This window comes from Zonotrichia albicollis, unplaced genomic scaffold (assembly GCF_047830755.1).
Source record: "Zonotrichia albicollis isolate bZonAlb1 unplaced genomic scaffold, bZonAlb1.hap1 Scaffold_73_unloc_1, whole genome shotgun sequence".
NCBI classification, from domain to species: domain Eukaryota; kingdom Metazoa; phylum Chordata; class Aves; order Passeriformes; family Passerellidae; genus Zonotrichia; species Zonotrichia albicollis.
Window position 1 is genome coordinate 286,465 of NW_027428459.1, and position 20,186 is coordinate 306,650.

The 20,186-nt window shown below is 57.3% G+C and overlaps 4 protein-coding genes across 4 annotated transcripts; all 4 read right to left on the reverse strand.

Annotated features, from left to right (window-relative positions):
* Nucleotides 1-686: 686 nt before the first annotated feature.
* On the reverse strand, nucleotides 687-9,038 carry LOC141727982 (uncharacterized). The gene is given in 4 exon segments (XM_074534267.1): nucleotides 687-2,116; nucleotides 3,253-4,231; nucleotides 7,346-8,481; nucleotides 8,715-9,038. Coding segments are annotated over 3 exon segments (3,225 nt in total). The 5' UTR covers nucleotides 8,473-8,481; nucleotides 8,715-9,038; the 3' UTR covers nucleotides 687-997.
* A 187-nt stretch (nucleotides 9,039-9,225) lies between these two features.
* LOC141727997 (uncharacterized) lies at nucleotides 9,226-11,265 on the reverse strand. The gene is made up of 2 exons (XM_074534293.1): nucleotides 11,088-11,265; nucleotides 9,226-10,859 (listed from the first exon to the last, which is right to left on the reverse strand). Exon 2 carries the CDS (start codon nucleotides 10,843-10,845, stop codon nucleotides 9,685-9,687), a length of 1,161 nt encoding a protein of 386 aa, XP_074390394.1. The 5' UTR covers nucleotides 10,846-10,859; nucleotides 11,088-11,265; the 3' UTR covers nucleotides 9,226-9,684.
* Nucleotides 11,266-11,754: 489 nt separating this feature from the next.
* LOC141728004 (uncharacterized) lies at nucleotides 11,755-13,589 on the reverse strand. The gene has a single exon (XM_074534300.1). The coding sequence runs from the start codon at nucleotides 13,014-13,016 to the stop codon at nucleotides 12,219-12,221; it is 798 nt and encodes a 265-aa protein (XP_074390401.1). The 5' UTR covers nucleotides 13,017-13,589; the 3' UTR covers nucleotides 11,755-12,218.
* Nucleotides 13,590-13,725: 136 nt separating this feature from the next.
* LOC141728003 (uncharacterized) lies at nucleotides 13,726-15,108 on the reverse strand. Its single transcript, XM_074534299.1, has one exon. The coding sequence runs from the start codon at nucleotides 15,097-15,099 to the stop codon at nucleotides 14,191-14,193; it is 909 nt and encodes a 302-aa protein (XP_074390400.1). The 5' UTR covers nucleotides 15,100-15,108; the 3' UTR covers nucleotides 13,726-14,190.
* Nucleotides 15,109-20,186: the final 5,078 nt, after the last annotated feature.

Here is a 20,186-nt window from a genome sequence, read left to right on the forward strand (position 1 = left end):
GCTCACCGGCGCGTTCCGGGGGCGATGATGCCACAGGTGGGGGCTGCGAATTCAGGCTGGGCGACCGCGTGTATGCGTCCGCTCAGCCTTGATCCGCCTTTGTCCCTCCTCTTCCTCTTCGTCCCGCTCCTCCTCTTCCATCCCCCCTCCCGCTCCTCAGCGTTATCTCCGCCTCCTTCTCCTCTTCCATCCCGCCCCTTCCATCCCTTCTCCTCTTTCTCCTCCCAACCCCGCCTTCTTCCCCTCCTTCCATCGCTGCTCTCTCTCCGCCTTCATCCCTCCCCTTCTATCTTCCTTAGTCCTGCTCCTCTCCCCCAACCGGCTGTAACCGTGAGGGGAAATGGGGCAGGGAAAGGACGGGAACCGTGAGGGTAAAAGGGGGCAGGGAAAGGGCGGGAACCGTGAGGGGAAAGGGGGCAGGGAAAGGGCGGGAACCCTGAGGGGAAAGGGGGCAGGGAAAGGGCGGGAACCGTGAGGGGAAAGGGGGCAGGGAAAGGGCGGGAACCGTGAGGGGAAAGGGGGCAGGGAAAGGCCCTGAACCGTGAGGGGAAAGGGGCGGGCTCAGGCCAAGGGCGGCAACTCTGAGGGGACACTCTGGGAGGCGGCACTGTGCAAACAGAACTGCAACGGACTGAACATGAACAGGAGAGAAATCAGTAACTCTGAGAGTTTTATTTCGTATCAAATACATCCCACACACCCAGCCCACGATAATCCCCATCCAACCACCCTAACTGAGGTCACGCTTCTCCCAGTCTCCTTCCAGCCCAGTCTTACTCAGGTGGCTGAGAATCGAGTGAGTTGTTTAAGACATTGACATTTTTGAGTTGCGATTGAGCAGTTTTGTTGTAAGATCGAGATCTATTATGTGGGAATTGAGTGGTTTTGAGGTGACAGATCCATCCCTCGTAGATTCTGGAGTGCAAAGAGATGGAGAAAGACGAAATATTAAGGCCAAACTAAAATTTGAAGCCTCCATGTCTGTTCCCAACCTGAATCACAGGGAATGTGAGTGACCAGGGCTGGGCCCACAGTGCCTTCTCCAGTGGGGGATGGAGCTGGAGCAGCGCACGAAGCTCTGCCCGCACACGGGGCACTCACAGGGCTTCCCTTAGTGGTGCCTCCGTTGGTGTTTGGTCAAGTTAGAGCTGTGTGAGAAGCTCTTCCCACACTGGGGACACTCGTAGGGCCTCTCCCCAGTGTGGATGCGCCGGTGCCTGATGAGGGTGCAGTTCTGCCTGAATCCCTTCCCACACTCAGGGCACTGGAAGGGTCTCTCCTCTGTGTGAGTCTGAAAGTGGCAGAAGAGATGGGCGCGGGTCTGAAACCTCTTCATGCATTTGTCACACTCAAAGGGCCTCTCCCCTGTGTGGCTCCTCTGGTGCTTGTTCCGTGCGGAGCTGTGGCTGAAGCGCATCCCACACACGGAACACTCGAAAGGCCTTTCCCCAGTGTGGATCCTCTGGTGCACGATCAGGCTGGAGCTCTCTGTGAAGCTCTTCCCACACTCCCTACACACGTAGGGCCTCTCCCCAGTGTGGGTCCTCTGGTGCCTGATCAGGTCCGACCTCCATCGGCAGCTCTGCCCACACTCGCCACACTCAAAGGGCCTCTCCCCAGTGTGGATCCTCTGGTGCTTGACCAAATGGGAGTTCCTACTGAAGCTCTTCCCACACTGCCCACACTCAAAGGGCCTCTCCCAAGTGTGGATCTTCTGGTGATCGATCAGTCCGGAGTTCCTGCTGAAGCTCTTCCCACACTGCCCACACTCAAAGGGCCTCTCCCCAGTGTGAATCCTCTGGTGCTCAATCAGTTCGCAGTTCCACCTGAAGCTCTTCCCACACTCCCCGCACGTTTGGGGCTTCTCCCCATCACGGAGCTGCTCACGGAGCACCAGCTCCGAGCTCTGCCTCCGTCTCCGGCCGCCTTCCCGGCCCAGGCCGGCTCTTTCCCCCTCACATCCGCGCCGGCTGCGTTTGCAGCCCCTCCTCGTGCGGCATCTCCGCGTCTTTTCCTCCCCGTTGCCTTCCTGCGCGGTGGAGCCGCTCAAAACGGCCTCTTCCACCAGCTCCTGCCGCCGGCATTTGTCCTCCCTGCTCTCCATGCTCCGCTCCTGCTTTGGGGGAGGAAGGACAAGGACACCATGGGATTTGCCTCCGTGCCACAGCCGAGGGCAACGAGATCCCCCCAGGCCGTCCCCGGCAGGACGGCACCGCCACCCCCCGATGTCCCCCCGAGGGGCCTTTTCCGCTCAGCCTTGGACTTCTTCATTCTCCAAACATCCCCCCAAAAACCCAACCCAGGCACCCCCCGGGATATCAGGGCCAGGCTCCCGTCCCTGCTCACCGGCGCGATGTGGGGGCGATGATCCCACAGGTGGGGGCAGCGAATTCAGGCAGGGCTCCAGATCGTGGGTCCGTCCGCTCAGCCTCGATCCGCCTTTGTCCCTCCTCTTCCTCCCGCTCCTCCTCTTCCATCCTCCCTCCAGCTCCTCAGCGTTATCTCCGCCTCCTTCTCCTCTTCCATCCCGCCCCTTCCATCCCTTCTCCTCTTTCTCCTCCCCAACCCCGCCTTCTTCCCCTCCTTCCATCGCTGCTCTCTCTCCGCCTTCATCCCTCCTCTTCCATCTCCCCCAGCCCTGCTCCTCTCCCCCAACCGGCTGGAACCGTGAGGGGAAAGGGGGCAGGGAAAGGGCGGAACCGTGAGGGGAAAGGGGGCAGGGAAATGGCGGGAACGGTGAGGGGAAAGGGGGCAGGGAAAGGGCGGGAACCGTGAGGGGAAAGGGGGCAGGGAAAGGGCGGAACCGTGAGGGGAAAGGGGCGGGCTCAGGCCAAGGGCGGCAACTCTGAGGGGACACTCTGGGAGGCGGCACTGTGCAAACAGAACTGCAACGGACTGAACATGAACAGGAGAGAAAAAAGTAACTCTGAGAGTTTTATTTGCTATCAAATACATCCCACACACCAAGCCCTACACAATCCCCGCCCAAATACTCTAATTGAGATCCCACTACTCTAAACCACAGGCTGGCTGTAGAATCGAGGAAAATTCGTATTGCATTGACTTTTTCTCAGGAGGGATTGAGCATTCTGGGGCAAGAGTGAGCTGTTTTCACTGGGATTTGAGTAGTTTTGCAGTGAAAGATTCATCTCTCTTGACTTTTGGAGTGGAAAGAGATCGAGAAGAGAAAAAAATTCAGGTGAAATTAAAACGAGAAACAGCCAGGTGTGTTCCCAGCATGGATCACAGGGAATGTGAGTGCCCAGGGCTGTGCCCACAGTGCCTCCTCCAGTGGGGGATGGAGCTGGAGCAGCGCACGAAGCTCTGCCCGCACTCGAGGCACTCACAGGGCTTCCCTTAGTGGTGCCTCCGTTGGTGTCGGGTCAAGTTAGAGCTCTGTGAGAAGCTCTTCCCACACTGGGGACACTCGTAGGGCCTCTCCCCAGTGTGGATGCGCCGGTGAATGACGAGGGTGGAGTTGTGCCTGAATCCCTTCCCACAGTCGGGGCACTGGAATGGTCTCTCCTCTGTGTGAGTCTGATAGTGCTGGAGGAGAAGGCCGCTGGTCCGAAACCTCTTCCTGCATTTATCACACTCGTAGGGCCTCTCCCCAGTGTGGATGCGGCGGTGAGTGATGAGGTGGGACTTCTGCCTGAATCCCTTCCCACAGTCGGGGCACTGGAAGGGTCTCTCCTCTGTGTGAGTCTGAAAGTGGCAGAAGAGATCGGCGCGGGTCCGAAACCTCTTCCTGCATTTGTCACACTCGAAGGGCCTCTCCCCTGTGTGGCTCCTCTGGTGCTTGTTCCGGGTGGAGCTGTAGCTGAAGCGCATCCCACACTCGGAACACTCGAAAGGCCTTTCCCCAGTGTGGATCCTCTGGTGCACGATCAGGCTGGAGCTCTCTGTGAAGCTCTTCCCACACTCCCCACACACGTAGGGCCTCTCCCCAGTGTGGGTCCTCTGGTGCCTGATCAGGTTCGACCTCCATCGGAAGCTCTGCCCACACTCCGTACACTCGTGGCGCTTCTCCCGAAGGTGGGACCTCTGGTGCTTGACCAGGTTGGAGTTCTGGGTAAAGCTCTTCCCACACTCCCCACACTCGTAGGGCACCTCCCCAGGATGGGTCCTCTTGTGCCTGAGAAGGTTGCAGCGCTGGCTGAAGCTCTTCCCACACTGCCCACACTCAAAGGGCCTCTCCCCAGTGTGAATCCTCTGGTGCTCGATCAGTTGGTACTTCCACCTGAAGATCTTCCCACACTCCCCGCACGTGTGGGGCTTCTCCCCATCACGGAGCTGCTCACGGAGCACCAGCTCCGAGCTCTGCCTCCGTCTCCGGCCGCCTTCCCGGCCCAGGCCGGCTCTTTCCCCCTCACATCCCCGCCGGCTGCGTTTGCAGCCCCTCCTCGAGCGGCATCTCCGCGCCTTTTCCTCCCCGTTGCCTTCCTGCGCCGTGGAGCCGCTCAAAACGGCCTCTTCCACCAGCTCCTGCCGCGGGCATTTGTCCTCCCTGCTCTCCATGCTCCGCTCCTGCTCTGGGGGAGGAAGGACAAGGACACGATGGGATTTGCCTCCGTGCCACAGCCGAGGGCAACGAGATCCCCCCCAGGCCGTCCCCGGCAGGACGGCACCGCCACCCCCCGATGTCCCCCCGAGGGGCCTTTTCCGCTCAGCCTTGGACTTCTTCATTCTCCAAACATCCCCCCAAAAACACAACCCGGGGACCCCCCGGGATATCAGGGCCGGGCTCCCGTCCCTGCTCACCGGCGCGTTCCGGGGGCGATGATCCCACAGGCGGGGTCTGCGAATTCAGGCTGGTCGACCGCGTGGATCCGTCCGCTCAGCCTCGATCCGCCTTTGTCCCTCCTCTTCCTCTTCCTCCCGCTCCTCCTCTTCCATCCCAACCCCCCTGCTCCTCCCCCCGACCCCGCCTCTTCCTCATCGTTCATCCCTGCCCTTCCCTCCCTCCTCCTCCTCCCCCAGCAGCAGCCGCACTCTCCGTGCCCCGTTCCCGCAGCCCTCGCAGCCGCGGCAGGAGCGCGGATGGAGCCGGGACAGGTCGGGATGGGCAGCGCGGGGCTCTCGGCTGCTCCAGCCGCGGCGGGAGGGGTGAACCCGGCCCGGGCCAAAGGAGAGGCGAACTGGGCAAACTGGGGGCTGCACATCCAAACTGGGCCTTGCTGGGGACCCTGCCTGGCCACTGCCAGCCCTTGGGGCTCCTCTCGGCTCATCCGCCAGGGGGGAACGCACACAGGGCTGGGGGATCCCAGCAGTGGCTGCGCTGCCAGGGACGGGGCTGCGCTGGGGTCGTACTGGGAGTGACTGGGGCTGTACTGGTTCTGTACTGACATCATACTGGGGTCGTACTGGGAGTGACTGGGGCTGTACTGGTTCTGTACTGACATCACACTGGGAGCGACTGGGACTGTACTGGTTCTGTACTGACATCATACTGGGAGTGACGGGGGCTGTACTGGTTCTGTACTGACATCATACCGGGGTCGTACTGGGAGTGCCTGGGGTGCACTGGTTCTGTACTGACATCATACTGGGAGTGACTGGGGCTGTACTGGTTCTGTATTGACATCATACCGGGGTCGTACATGGAATTACTGGGACTGTACTGGCTTTGCACTGACACCACGCTGGGATGACACTGGGATTGTAGTGAGTTTGTACAGACATCATTCCAGATCACACTGCGTTCCCAGGGCAGATTGTGATCGCACTCATGGGGGCTGGGATCATACTGGGATCATACTGGGAGTGGCTACAATCATACTGGGATAAGAGTGGCTGTGATTGGACCCTCAATGGGGGCTTCTGGGAGCTACCAGGCCCATGCTGGGAGCCAACTGGGGACTGAATTAGAGGAACTGGGAGCAACTGGGGTAAAAGTGGGGGCAAGTGAACCACGCTGAGGTGACTGGGAGTGCCTGGCAATGACTGCCAGAATGTTCAGGGCAACTGGGATATACTGGGAGGGTCGGAGACCATGCAGGTGGTGATTGGCACCAAACTGGGACTGACTGGGAAGGTGTTGGGGGAACTGGGAACACGCTGGGGGCGAGTGGGAGTGACCGAGCCATTGCTGGGAGAGACTGGGATCACACTGGGAGTGCCTGGGACTATGCCAGGGACAACTGGGAGAACGGAGAACACACTGGATGAAAGTGGGAGGAACTGGGAGCAACTGGGACCATGCTGGGAGACAATTGCATCATCATGGGGAATCACTGGGAGGGAGTGACCTCGTCTGGGAGTGACTGGGATCAGGCAGGGAGGCAGGGGAAGTGACCAGGATGATACTGGGAGTGCACAGGCCCATACTGGGAATGACCAGGCTATTACTGGGATTGCCCAGGAAACTGGAAGCGCACGGGGGAGCAACTGGGTTCATACTGGCAGCAGCCACTGCAGACCCCGGATGTCTCCCCGAGGGCCATTTGCGGCTCGGCTTTGGGGCCCTGCCAGCTGCAAACATCCCCCCAAAACAAACCCCAAACCCAGGCACCCCCCGGGATATTTGGGCCGCGCTCCCCCTCCCCAGGAACCTGCGGGATGTGGGGCGATGCTTCTGGGGCTGTGGCACTTTGAGGGAGCGCCTGGGGCACGAGATGCTCCCTCTCCTCTTCTGCTGTGGCGGCTGCTCCGACTCTTCCTCATTCCGTCCTCTTCCTACCCCGATCCCGGTGGCCGAATTGCGGAAACCGTGAGGGGAAAGGGGGCAGGGAAAGGGCGGGAACCGTGAGGGGAAAGGGGCGGGCTCAGGCCAAGGGCGGCAACTCTGAGGGGACACTCTGGGAGGCGGCACTCTGCAAACAGAACTGCAACGGACTGAACATGAACGGGAGAGAAAAAAGTCTGAGAATTTTATTTGCTATCAAATACATCCCACACACCCAGCTCCACACAATCCCCGCCCCACCACTCTAATTGACATCCCACTACTGTAAATCACCTCCCAACCCCATGTCAGCCTGGAGGCTGTAGAATCGAGGAAAATTTGTATGGCATGGAGTTTTTCTCAGGAGAGATTGAGCATTCTGGGGCAAGAGTGAGCTGTTTTCACTGGGATTTGAGTAGTTTTGCAGTGAAAGATTCATCTCTCTTGGCTTTTGGAGTGCAAAGAGATCGAGAAGAGAAAAAAATTCAGGTGAAATTAAAAGGAGAAGCAGCCAGGTGTGTTCCCAGCATGGATCACAGGGAATGTGAGTGACCAGGGCTGTGCCCACAGTGCCTCCTCCAGTGGGGGATGGAGCTGGAGCAGCGCACGAAGCTCTGCCCGCACTCGGGGCACTCACAGGGCTTCCCTTAGTGGTGGCTCCGTTGGTGCTGGGTCAAGTGAGAGCTGCTGGAGAAGCTCTTCCCACACTGGGGACACTCGTAGGGCCTCTCCCCAGTGTGGATGCGCCGGTGGGTGATGAGGTTGGAAATCTGCCTGAATCCCTTCCCACAGTCGGGGCACTGGTATGGTCTCTCCTCTGTGTGAGTCTGATAATGCTGGAGGAGATGGGTGCTGGTCCGAAACCTCTTCCTGCATTTATCACACTCGTAGGGCCTCTCCCCAGTGTGGATGCGCCGGTGGGTGATGAGGTTGGAAATCTGCCTGAATCCCTTCCCACAGTCGGGGCACTGGAAGGGCCTCTCCTCTGTGTGAGTCTGAAAGTGGCAGAAGAGATGGGTGCTGGTCTGAAACCTCTTCCTGCATTTGTCACACTCGAAGGGCCTCTCCCCAGTGTGGCTCCTCTGGTGCTTCTTCCGGGCGGAGCTGTGGCTGAAGCGCATCCCACACTCGGAACACTCGAAAGGCCTTTCCCCAGTGTGGATCCTCTGGTGCTGGATCAGGCTGGAGCTCACTGTGAAGCTCTTCCCACACTCCCCACACACGTAGGGCCTCTCCCCAGTGTGGGTCCTCTGGTGCCTGATCAGGTTCGACCTCCATCGGAAGCTGTGCCCACACTCCGTACACTCGTGGCGCTTCTCCCGAAGGTGGGACCTCTGGTGCTTGACCAGGCTGGTGTTCTGGGTAAAGCTCTTCCCACACTCCCCACACTTGTAGGGCACCTCCCCAGGATGGGTCCTCTGGTGCCTGAGAAGATTGCAGCGCTGGCTGAAGCTCTTCCCACACTGCCCACACTCAAAGGGCCTCTCCTCAGTGTGAATCCTCTGGTGCACGATCAGTTCGCAGTTCCACCTGAAGCTCTTCCCACACTCCCCGCACGTGTGGGGCTTCTCCCCATCACGGAGCTGCTCACGGAGCACCAGCTCCGAGCTCTGCCTCCGTCTCCGGCCGCCTTCCCGGCCCAGGCCGGCTCTTTCCCCCTCACATCCCCGCCGGCTGCGTTTGCAGCCCCTCCTCGTGCGGCATCTCCGCGCCTGTTCCTCCCCGTTGCCTTCCTGCGCCGTGGAGCCGCTCAAAACGGCCTCTTCCACCAGCTCCTGCCGCGGGCATTTGTCCTCCCTGCTCTCCATGCTCCGCTCCTGCTCTGGGGGAGGAAGGACAAGGACACCATGGGATTTGCCTCCGTGCCACAGCCGAGGGCAACGAGATCCCCCCAGGCCGTCCCCGGCAGGACGGCACCGCCACCCCCCGATGTCCCCCCGAGGGGCCTTTTCCGCTCAGCCTTGGACTTCTTCATTCTCCAAACATCCCCCCAAAAACCCAACCCAGGGATCCCCCGGGATATCAGGGCCGGGCTCCCGTCCCTGCTCACCGACGCGATGCGGGGCCGATGATCCCACAGGTGGGGGCTGCGAATTTAGGCTGGGCTCCAGACCGCGTGGATCCGTCCGCTCAGCCTCGATCCGCCTTTGTCCCTCCTCTTCCTCTTCCTCCCGCTCCTCCTCTTCCATCCCCCCTCCCGCTCCTCAGCGTTATCTCCGCCTCCTTCTCCTCTTCCATCCCGCCTCCTCCATCCCTTCTCCTCCTCCTGCTCCCTAACCCCACCTCCTTTTCCTCCTGCCATCGCTGCTCTCTCTCTGCCTTCATCCCTCCCCTTCCATCTCCCCGAGCCCTGCTCCTCTCCCCGAACCGGCTGGAGCCGTGAAGGGAAAGGGGGCAGGGAAAGGGCGGGAACCGTGAGGGGAAAGGGGGCAGGGAAAGGGCGGGAACCGTGAGGGGAAAGGGGCGGGCTCAGGCCAAGGGCGGCAACTCTGAGGGGACAATCTGGGAGGCGGCACTGTGCAAACAGAACTGCAACGGACTGAACAAGAACGGGAGAGAAATCTGTAACTCTGAGAGTTTTATTTGCTATCAAATACATCCCACACAACCAGCCCCACACAATCCCCATCCCACCACCCTAATTGAGATCCCACTACTGTAAATCACCTCCCAACCCCATGTCAGCCTGGCGGCTGTAGAATCGAGGAAAATTTGTATGGCATGGAGTTTTTCTCAGGAGGGACTGAGCATTCTGGGGCAAGAGTGAGCTGTTTTCACTGGGATTTGAGTTGTTTTGCAGTAAAAGATTCATCTCTCTTGGCTTTTGGAGTGCAAAGAGATCGAGACGAGAAAAAAATTCAGGTGAAATTAAAACGAGAAGCAGCCAGGTGTGTTCCCAGCATGGATCACAGGGAATGTGAGTGACCAGGGCTGTGCCCACAGTGCCTCCTTCAGTGGAGGATGGAGCTGGAGCAGCGCACGAAGCTCTGCCCGCACTCGAGGCACTCACAGGGCTTCCCTTAGTGGTGTCTACGTTTGTGTTGGGTCAAGTTAGAGCTGCTGGAGAAGCTCTTCCCACACTGGGGACACTCGTAGGGCCTCTCCCCAGTGTGGATGCGCCGGTGGGTGACGAGGGTGGAGTTGTACTTGAATCCCTTCCCGCAGTCGGGGCAGCGGAAGGGCCTCTCCTCTGTGTGAATCAGATAGTGCCTGAAGAGATCAGAGCTGGTCTGAAACCTCTTCCTGCATTTATCACACTCGAAGGGCCTCTCCCCAGTGTGGATGTGCCGGTGTTTGATGAGGTTGGACTTCTGCCTGAATCCCTTCCCACAGTCGGGGCATTGGAAGGGCCTCTCCTCTCTGTGACTCTGAAAGTGGCGGAAGAGATTGGCGCGGGTCTGAAAGCTCTTCCCACACTTGGAACATTCGAAGCACCTCTCTCCTGTGTGGCTCCTCTGGTGCCTGTTCCAGGCGGAGCTGTGGCTGAAGCGCATCCCACACACGGAACACTCGAAAGGCCTTTCCCCAGTGTGGAACCTTTCGTGCTCGATCAGGTGGGAGCTCCGATTGAAACACTTCCCACACTCCCCACACTCGTAGGGCTTCTCCCCAGTATGCATCTTCTGGTGCTTGATCAGTTCGCACTTCCTCCTGAAACTATCCCCACACCCCCCACACTCGTAGAGCCTCTCCCCAGTGTGGATCCTCTGGTGCCTGGTCAGTTCGGGGTTCCACCCGAAGCTCTTCCCACACTGCCCACACTCAAAGGGCCTCTCCCCAGTGTGGGACCTCTGGTGCCTGATCAGATTGTGGCGCTGGCTGAAGCTTTTCCCACACTCCCCACACTCATAGGGCTTCTCCCCCGTGTGAATTCTCTGGTGCGTGATCAAATGGGAGTTGCTGCTGAAGCTCTTCCCACACTCCCCGCACGTGTGGGGCTTCTCCCCATCACGGAGCTGCTCACGGAGCACCAGCTCCGAGCTCTGCTTCCATCTCCGGCCGCCTTCCCGGCCCAGGCCGGCTCTTTCCCCCTCACATCCCCGCCGGCTGCGTTTGCAGCCCCTCCTCGTGCGGCATCTCCGCGCCTTTTCCTCCCCGTTGCCTTCCTGCGCCGTGGAGCCGCTCAAAACGGCCTCTTCCACCAGCTCCTGCCGCGGGCATTTGTCCTCCCTGCTCTCCATGCTCCGCTCCTGCTCTGGGGGAGGAAGGACAAGGACACCATGGGATTTGCCTCCGTGCCACAGCCGAGGGCAACGAGATCCCCCCAGGCCGTCCCCGGCAGGACGGCACCGCCACCCCCCGACGTCCCCCCGAGGGGCCTTTTCCGCTCAGCCTTGGACTTCTTCATTCTCCAAACATCCCCCCAAAAACCCAACCCAGGCACCCCCCGGGATATCAGGGCCGGGCTCCCGTCCCTGCTCACCGGCGCGATGGGGGGAGCGATGATCCCACAGGCGGGGCTGCGAATTCAGGCCGGGCTCCAGATCGTGGATCCGTCCGCTCAGCCTCGATCCGCCTTTGTCCCTCCTCTTCCTCTTCCTCCCGCTCCTCCTCTTCCATCCCCCCTCCCGCTCCTCAGCGTTATCTCCGCCTGCTTCTCCTCTTCCATGCCGCCCCTTCCATCCCTTCTCCTCTTTCTCCTCCCAACCCCGCCTTCTTCCCCTCCTTCCATCGCTGCTCTCTCTCCGCCTTCATCCCTCCCCTTCTATCTTCCTTAGTCCTGCTCCTCTCCCCCAACCGGCTGGAACCGTGAGGGGAAAGTGGGCAGGGAAATGGCGGAACCATGAGGGGAAAGGGGGCAGGGAAAGGGCGGAACCGTGAGGGTAAAAGGGGGCAGGGAAATGGCGGAACCGTGAGGGTAAAAGGGGGCAGGGAAAGGGCGGGAACCGTGAGGGGAAAGGGGGCTGGGAAATGGCGGAACCGTGAGGGGAAAAGGGGACAGGGAAAGGGCGGGCAACGTCAGGGGAAAGGGGCGGGCTCAGGCCAAGGGCGGCAACTCTGAGGGGACAATCTGGGAGGCGGCACTGTGCAAACAGAACTGTAAGTGACTGAACATGAACGGGAGAGAAATCAGTAACTCTGAGAGTTTTATTTCGTATCAAATACATCCCACACACCCAGCCCAAGATAATCCCCATCCCACCACCCTAACTGAGGTCATGCTTCTCCCAGTCTCCTTCCAGCCCAATCTTACTCAGGTGGCTGAGAATCGAGTGAGTTTTTTATGACATTGACATTTTTGAGTTGCGATTGAGCAGTTTTGTTGTAAGATCGAGATGTATTATGTGGGAATTGAGTGGTTTTGAGGTGACAGATCCATCCCTCGTAGATTCTGGAGTGCAAAGAGATGGAGAAAGAAGAAATATTAAGGCCAAACTAAAATTTGAAGCCTCCATGTCTGTTCCCAACCTGAATCACAGAGAAAGTGAGTGACCAGGGCTGTGCCCACAGTGCCTCCTCCAGAGGGGGATGGAGCTGGAGCAGCGCACGAAGCTCTGCCTGCACTCGGGGCACTCACAGGGCTTCCCTTAGTGGTGTCTACGTTTGTGTTGGGTCAAGTTAGAGCTGTCTGAGAAGCTCTTCCCACACTGGGGACACTCGTAGGGCCTCTCCCCAGTGTGGATGCGCCGGTGGGTGACAAGGGAGGAGTTGTGCCTGAATCCCTTCCCACATCAGGGCATTGGAAAGGCCTCTCCTCCGTATGAATCCGATAGTGCTTGACGAGAAGGCCGCTAGTCCGAAACCTCTTCCTGCATTTATCGCACTCGTAGGGCCTCTCCCCTGTGTGGATACGCTGGTGGGCGATGAGGTTGGAGTTCTGCCTGAATCCCTTCCCACAGTCAGGGCACTGGAAGGGTCTCTCCTCTGTGTGAGTCTGAAAGTGGCGGAAGAGATGGGCGCGGGTCTGAAACCTCTTCCTGCATTTGTCACACTCGAAGGGCCTCTCCCCTGTGTGGCTCCTCTGGTGCTTCTTCCGGGTGGAGCTGTGGTTGAAGCGCATCCCACACACGGAACACTCGAAAGGCCTCTCCCCAGTGTGGATCCTCTGGTGCTCGATCAAATGGGAGTTCCACCTGAAGCTCTTCCCACACTCCCCGCACGTGTGGGGCTTCTCCCCATCACGGAGCTGCTCACGGAGCACCAGCTCCGAGCTCTGCCTCCATCTACGGCCGCCTTCCCGGCCCAGGCCGGCTCTTTCCCCCTCACATCCCCGCCGGCTGCGTTTGCAGCCCCTCCTCGTGCGGCATCTCCGCGCCTTTTCCTCCCCGTTGCCTTCCTGCGCCGTGGAGCCGCTCAAAACGGCCTCTTCCACCAGCTCCTGCCGCGGGCATTTGTCCTCCCTGCTCTCCATGTTCCGCTCCTGCTCTGGGGGAGGAAGGACAAGGACACGATGGGATTTGCCTCCGTGCCACAGCCGAGGGCAACGAGATCCCCCCAGGCCGTCCCCGGCAGGACGGCACCGCCACCCCCCGATGTCCCCCCGAGGGGCCTTTTCCGCTCAGCCTTGGACTTCTTCATTCTCCAAACATCCCCCCAAAAACCCAACCCAGGGACCCCCGGGATATCAGGGCCGGGCTCCCGTCCCTGCTCACCGGCGCGGTGCGGGGGAAGATGATCCCACAGGCGGGGGCTGCGAATTCAGGCTGGGCTCCAGACCGCGTGGATCCGTCCGCTCAGCCTCGATCCGCCTTTGTCCCTCCTCTTCCTCTTCCTCCCGCTCCTCCTCTTGCATCCCCCCTGCCGCTCCTCAGCGTTATCTCCGCCTGCTTCTCCTCTTCCATCCCGCCTCCTCCATCCCTTCTCCTCCTCCTGCTCCCTAACCCCACCTCCTTTTCCTCCTGCCATCGCTGCTCTCTCTCCGCCTTCATCCCTCCCCTTCCATCTCCCCCAGCCCTGCTCCTCTCCCCGAACCGGCTGGAACCGTGAGGGGAAAGGGGCAGGGAAATGGCGGGAACCGTGAGGGGAAAGGGGCGGGCTCATGCCAAGGGCGGCAACTCTGAGGGGACACTCTGGGAGGCGGCACTCTGCAAACAGAACTGCAACGTCTCAACATGAACAGGAGAGAAATTAATAAGTCTGAAAGTTTTATTTCGTATCAAATACATCCCACACACCCAGCCCAAGATAATCCCCATCCCACCACCCTAACTGAGGTCACGCTTCTCTCAGTCTCCTTCCAGCCCAATCTTACTCAGGTGGCTGAGAATCGAGTGAGTGTTTTATGACATTAACTTCTTTGAGTTGCGATTGAGAAGTTTTGGGGTAAGATCGACCTGTTTTCAGTGGGATTTGAGTGGTTTTGAGGTTACAGATCCATCCCGCATGGATTTTGGAGTGCAAAGAGATGGAGAAGGGAGAAATATTAAGGCCAAACCAAAATTTGAAGCCTCCTTGTCTGTTCCCAGCACGGATCACAGGGAATGTGAGTGACCAGGGCTGTGCCCACAGTGCCTCCTCCAGTGGGGGATGGAGCTGGAGCAGCGCACGAAGCTCTGCCCGCACTCGGGGCACTCACAGGGCTTCCCTTACTGGTGTCTACGTTTGTGTTGGGTCAAGTGAGACTTCCGTGAGAAGCTCTTCCCACACTGGGGACACTCGTAGGGCCTCTCCCCAGTGTGGATGCGCCGGTGTTTGATGAGGGTGGAGTTGTGCTTAAATCCCTTCCCACACTCAGGGCACTGGAAGGGCCTCTCCTCTGTATGAATCCGATAGTGCTGGAGGAGAAGGCCGCTGGTCCGAAACCTCTTCCTGCATTTATCACACTCGTAGGGCCTCTCCCCTGTGTGGATACGCTGGTGGGCGATGAGGGTGGAGTTCTTCCGGAATCCCTTCCCACAGTCGGGGCACTGGAAGGGCCTCTCCTCTGTGTGAGTCTGAAAGTGGCGGAAGAGATCGGCGCGGGTCTGAAACCTCTTCCTGCATTTGTCACACTCGAAGGGCCTCTCCCCTGTGTGGCTCCTCTGGTGCATGTTCCGTGCGGAGCTCTGGGTGAAGCGCATCCCACACACGGAACACTCGAAAGGCCTTTCCCCAGTGTGGATCCTCTGGTGCACGATCAGGCTGGAGCTCTCTGTGAAGCTCTTCCCACACTCCCCACACTCAAAGGGCCTCTCCCCAGTGTGAATCCTCTGGTGCTTGATTAGTACAGAGTTCCACCTGAAGCTCTTCCCACACTCCCCGCACGTGTGGGGCTTCTCCCCATCACGGAGCTGCTCACGGAGCACCAGCTCCGAGCTCTGCCTCCGTCTCCGGCCGCCTTCCCGGCCCAGGCCGGCTCTTTCCTCCTCACATCCCCGCCGGCTGCGTTTGCAGCCCCTCCTCGTGCGGCATCTCCGCGCCTTTTCCTCCCCGTTGCCTTCCTGCGCCGTGGAGCCGCTCAAAACGGCCTCTTCCACCAGCTCCTGCCGCGGGCATTTGTCCTCCCTGCTCTCCATGCTCCGCTCCTGCTCTGGGGGAGGAAGGACAAGGACACCATGGGATTTGCCTCCGTGCCACAGCCGAGGGCAACGAGATCCCCCCAGGCCGTCCCCGGCAGGACGGCACCGCCACCCCCGATGTCCCCCCGAGGGGCCTTTTCCGCTCAGCCTTGGACTTCTTCATTCTCCAAACATCCCCCCAAAAACCCAACCCAGGCACCCCCCGGGATATCAGGGCCGGGCTCCCGTCCCTGCTCACCGGCGCGTTCCGGGGGCGATGATCCCTCAGGCGGGGGCTGCGAATTCAGGCTGGTCGACCGCGTGGATCCGTCCGCTCAGCCTCGATCCGCCTTTGTCCCTCCTCTTCCTCTTCCTCCCGCTCCTCCTCTTCCATCCCCCCGCCCTCTCCTCAGCGTTATCTCCGCCTCCTTCTCCTCTTCCATCCCGCCCCTTCCATCCCTTCTCCTCCTCCTGCTCCCTAACCCCACCTTCTTCTCCTCCTTCCATCGCTGCGCTCTCTCCGCCTTCATCCCTCCTCTTCCATCTCCCCCAGCCCTGCTCCTCTCCCCGAACCGGCTGGAACCGTGAGGGGAAAGGGGGCAGGGAAAGGGCGGGAACCGTGAGGGGAAAGGGGGCAGGGAAAGGGCGGGAACCGTGAGGGGAAAGGGGGCAGGGAAAGGGCGGGAACCGTGAGGGGAAAGGGGCGGGCTCAGGCCAAGGGCGGCAACTCTGAGGGGACTCTCTGGGAGGCGGCACTGTGCAAACAGAACTGCAACCGACTGAACATGAACGTGAAAGAAAGTTGTACGTCTCAGACTTTTATTTGCTGTCAAATACATCATTCTCTGCCAGCCCATAACAATCCACATCCGTGAGGTTGAGCAGCGCACGAAGCTCTGCCCGCACTCGGGGCACTCACAGGTCATCCCTTCGTGGTGCTTCCATTGGTGTCGAGTCAAGTTAGAGCTCTGTGAGAAGCTCTTCCCACACTGGCGACACTCGTAGGGCCTCTCCCCAGTCTGGATGCGCCGGTGGGTGACGAGGTTGCCGTTACGCTTGAATCCCTTCCAACACTCAGGGCATTGGAAGGGTCTCTCCTCTCTGTGACTCCAATAGTGCCTGAGGAGATGGGTGCTGGTCCGAAACCTCTTCCTGCATTTATCACACTCGAATGGCCTCTCCCCAGTGTGGATCCTCTGGTGCTCGATCAGTTCGCAGTTCCACCTGAAGCTCTTCCCACACTCCCCACACGTGTGTGGCTTCTCCCCTCACGGAGCTGCTCTTGGAGCACCAGATCCAAGTCCCACTGTTCCCGGTTTTTGGGGTCCCAAATTCCCCCAAACTCCCCCAAATTTTGGGGTCCCAGTGTCCATTTTTGGGGTGCCCGTGCCCGTTTTTGGGGTCCCAAGTTTCCCCAATTTCTCGCAAATTTTGGGTTCCCTGTGTCCATTTTTGGGCTCCCTGTGTCCATTTTTGGCTCCGTCCATTCCCGAATTTGGGGTCCCAAATTCCCCCAAATTTCAGGATCCCAGTGCCCATTTTTGGGGTGTCCCGTGCCCGTTTTCGGGGTGTCCCGTACCCTGCTCCAGCGCCAGCCCCAGCGTGACCCGCCCGGTTCTGCGGTGGCTCCAAAGATCGCGATCTTCATCCCCGGTGCCGTGAACCGGACCGAACCGGATCGAACCGGACTGAACTGAACCGGATCGAACCGGACCGAACTGAACCGGATCGAACCGGGAACAGGATCAAGATCGGAATCCGGGATCGGGATTTGGGATCGGGAGCGAGACTCGAACCGGGACCGCGATCGGGACCGGAACCGAGATCGAAACCGGGATTCGGGATTGGGATCGGGATCGGCACCGGGAGCTCCGCGATGGCTCCGAGGGGTTTGGGGAGGGAACTGGGAGGGACTGGGAGGGACTGGGAGGAACTGGGAGGGAATGGGAGGAACTGGGAGGGACTGGGAGGGAACTGGGAGGGACTGGGAGGGACTGGGAGGGAATGGGAGGGAACTGGGAGGGACTGGGAGGGAATGGGCGGGACTGGGAGGGAATGGGAGGGAACTGGGAGAGACTGAAAGGAACTGGGAGGGAATGGGAGGGAACTTGGAGAGACTGAAAGGAACTGGGAGGGACTGGGAGGGACTGGGAGGGAATGGGCGGGACTGGGAGGGAATGGGCGGGAACTGGGAGGGAACCGGGAGGGACTGGGAGGGAATGGGAGGGAACCGGGAGAGACTGAGAGGAACTGGGAGGGACTGGGCGGGACTGGGCGGGGCGGGACGGCCTCGGCTCTCTCGGTTCCGGTGCAGCCGTCTCTGTCGGGATGGTCCCGGTCCATATTTGAGCCCAGTCCATATTTTATCCCAGTCCATTTGATTCCAGTCCATATTTTATCTCAGTCCATATCTGATCCCAGTCCATATATGATCCCAGTCTAAATAATCTCAGTCCAGTTTATCCCAGTCTGTAGGATCCCAGTCCATTTGATTCCACTCCATATTTTATCTCAGTCCCTATTTGATCCCAGTCCCTATTTGACCCCAGTCCATATTTTATCCCAGTCCATTTGATCACAGTCCATATTTGATCCCAGTCCATATTTTATCCCAGTTCCTATTTAATCCCACTCCATATTTGGTCCACTCTGTAGGATCCCAGTCCCTATTTGACCCCAGTCCATATTTGATCCCAGTCCAGTTTATCCCAGTCCATATTTTACCACAGTCCATATTTGATCCCAATCCATATTTAATCCCAGTCCGTATTTGATCGTAGTCTAAATAATCTCAGTCCAGTTTATCCCAGTCTGTAGAAACCCAGTTCATTTGATCCCAATATGTTTTTGATCCCAGTCCATATTTTATCCCCATCCATATTTCATCCCAGTCCATAAGATCCCAGTCCATATCTGACCCCAGTTCCCATTTAATCCCAGTCCATATTTGGTCCGCTCTCTACAATCCCAGTCCATATTTGACCCCAGTCCATATTTTATCCCAGTCCATTTGATCCCAGTCTAAATAATCTCACTCCAGTTTATCCCAGTCTGTAGAAACCCAGTCCATTTGATCCCAATATATATTTGTTCCCAATCTATATTTAATCCCAGTCCATATCTGATCCCAGTCCATATTTGATCTTAGTCTATATAATCTCACTCTAGTTTACCCCAGTCAGAATTATCCCAGTCTATATTTGATCCCAGTTCGCATTTCATCCCATTCCATATTTGTTCCCAATCCATATTTAATCCCAGTCCAGTTTATCCCAGTTCCTATTTGATTCCAATCCATATTTAATCCCAGTTCCTATTTGATCCTAGTTCCATATTTGATCCCAGTCCTGATTTGATCCCAGTCCTGATTTGATCCCAGTCCAGTTTATCCCAGTCTGTAGGATCCCAGTCCATTTGATTCCAGTCCATATTTTATCTCAGTCCCTATTTGACCCCAGTCCATATTTTATCCCAGTCCAGTTTATCCCAGTCAGGATTATCCCAGTCCATATTTGATCCCAGTCCATATCTGATCCCAGTTCCTATTTAATCCCACTCCATATTTGGTCCACTCTCTACAATCCCAGTCCCTATTTGACCCCAGTCCATATTTTATCCCAGTCCAGTTTATCCCAGTCCATTTGATCCCAGTCCATATTTTACCACAGTCCATATTTGATCCCAATCCATATTTAATCCCAGTCCGTATTTGATCCCAGTCTAAATAATCTCAGTCCAGTTTATCCCAGTCTGTAGAAACCCAGTCCATTTGATCCCAATATATTTTTGATCCCATTCCATATTTGATCCCAGTCCCTATTTCATCCCAGTCTGTATTTGATCCCAGTCCATATTTGATCCCAGTACAAAGTTGATCCCAGTCCATACATGATCCCAGTCGAAATAATCTCAGTCCAGTTTATCCCAGTCTGTAGGATTCCAGTCCATATTTTATCTCAGTCCCTATTTGATCCCAGTCCCTATTTGACCCCAGTCCATATTTTATCCCAGTCCATTTGATCCCAGTCCATTTTTTACCACAGTCCATATTTGATCCCAGTCTAAATAATCTCAGTCCAGTTTATCCCAGTCTGTAGAAACCCAGTCCATTTGATCCCAATATATTTTTGATCCCAGTCCATATTTGATCCCCATCCATATTTCATCCCTGTCCATAAGATCCCAGTCCATATTTGATCCCAGGCTATATTTGATCCCAGTCATAAATTGATCCCAGTCCGGATTTGATCCCAGTCTAAATAATCTCAGTCCAGTTTATCCCAGTCTGTGTGATCCCAATCCATAAGATTCCCAGTCCATATTTTATTGCAGTCTAAATAATCTCAGTCCAGTTTATACCAGTCTGCACAATCCCAGTCCATATTTGATCCCAGTCCATATTTTACCCCAGTTCCATATTTGATCCCAGTCCTGATTTGATCCCAATCCATATTTTACCCCAGTTCCTATTTGATCCCAGTCCATATTTGATCCAAATCTATTTAATCGCACTCCATAATTGATCCCAGTCCATATTTGATTCCAAACCATATTTAATCCCAGTCCATATTTAATCCCAGTCCATATTTAATCCCAATTCATATTTAACCCCAGTCCCTAATTGATCCCACTCCATATTTAATCCCAGTCCTTATCGCCCTCCACACATTCCAAAAGTCTGGAATTCCAGCTCCCAGCCAGGAAAAGATGTTCCCGACCTTGAAGACAAACAGAGCAAAATCCTACAGAGACATTTCCCTGCCAGCCCTCAGGACTTCAGCTCCGGGGACTGGAAATTAAAATAATAATTGGGAAATAAAATAATTAATATTCAGGGGAGGGTCGGTGGGGACAGAGGGGTCAATTAAATCAGGCAATGGGTCAATTAAATCAGGGCAGGAGTCAATTAAATCAGGCAATGGGTCAATTAAACCAGGCAAGTGGTCAATTAAATCAGGGGAGGGGTCAATTAAATCAGGATAGGGGTCAATTAAATCAGATCAGGGGTCAATTAAATCAGGATATGGGTCAATTAAATGAGGGCAGGGGTCAATTAAATCAGGATATGGGTCAATTAAATCAGGCAATGGATCAATTAAATCAAG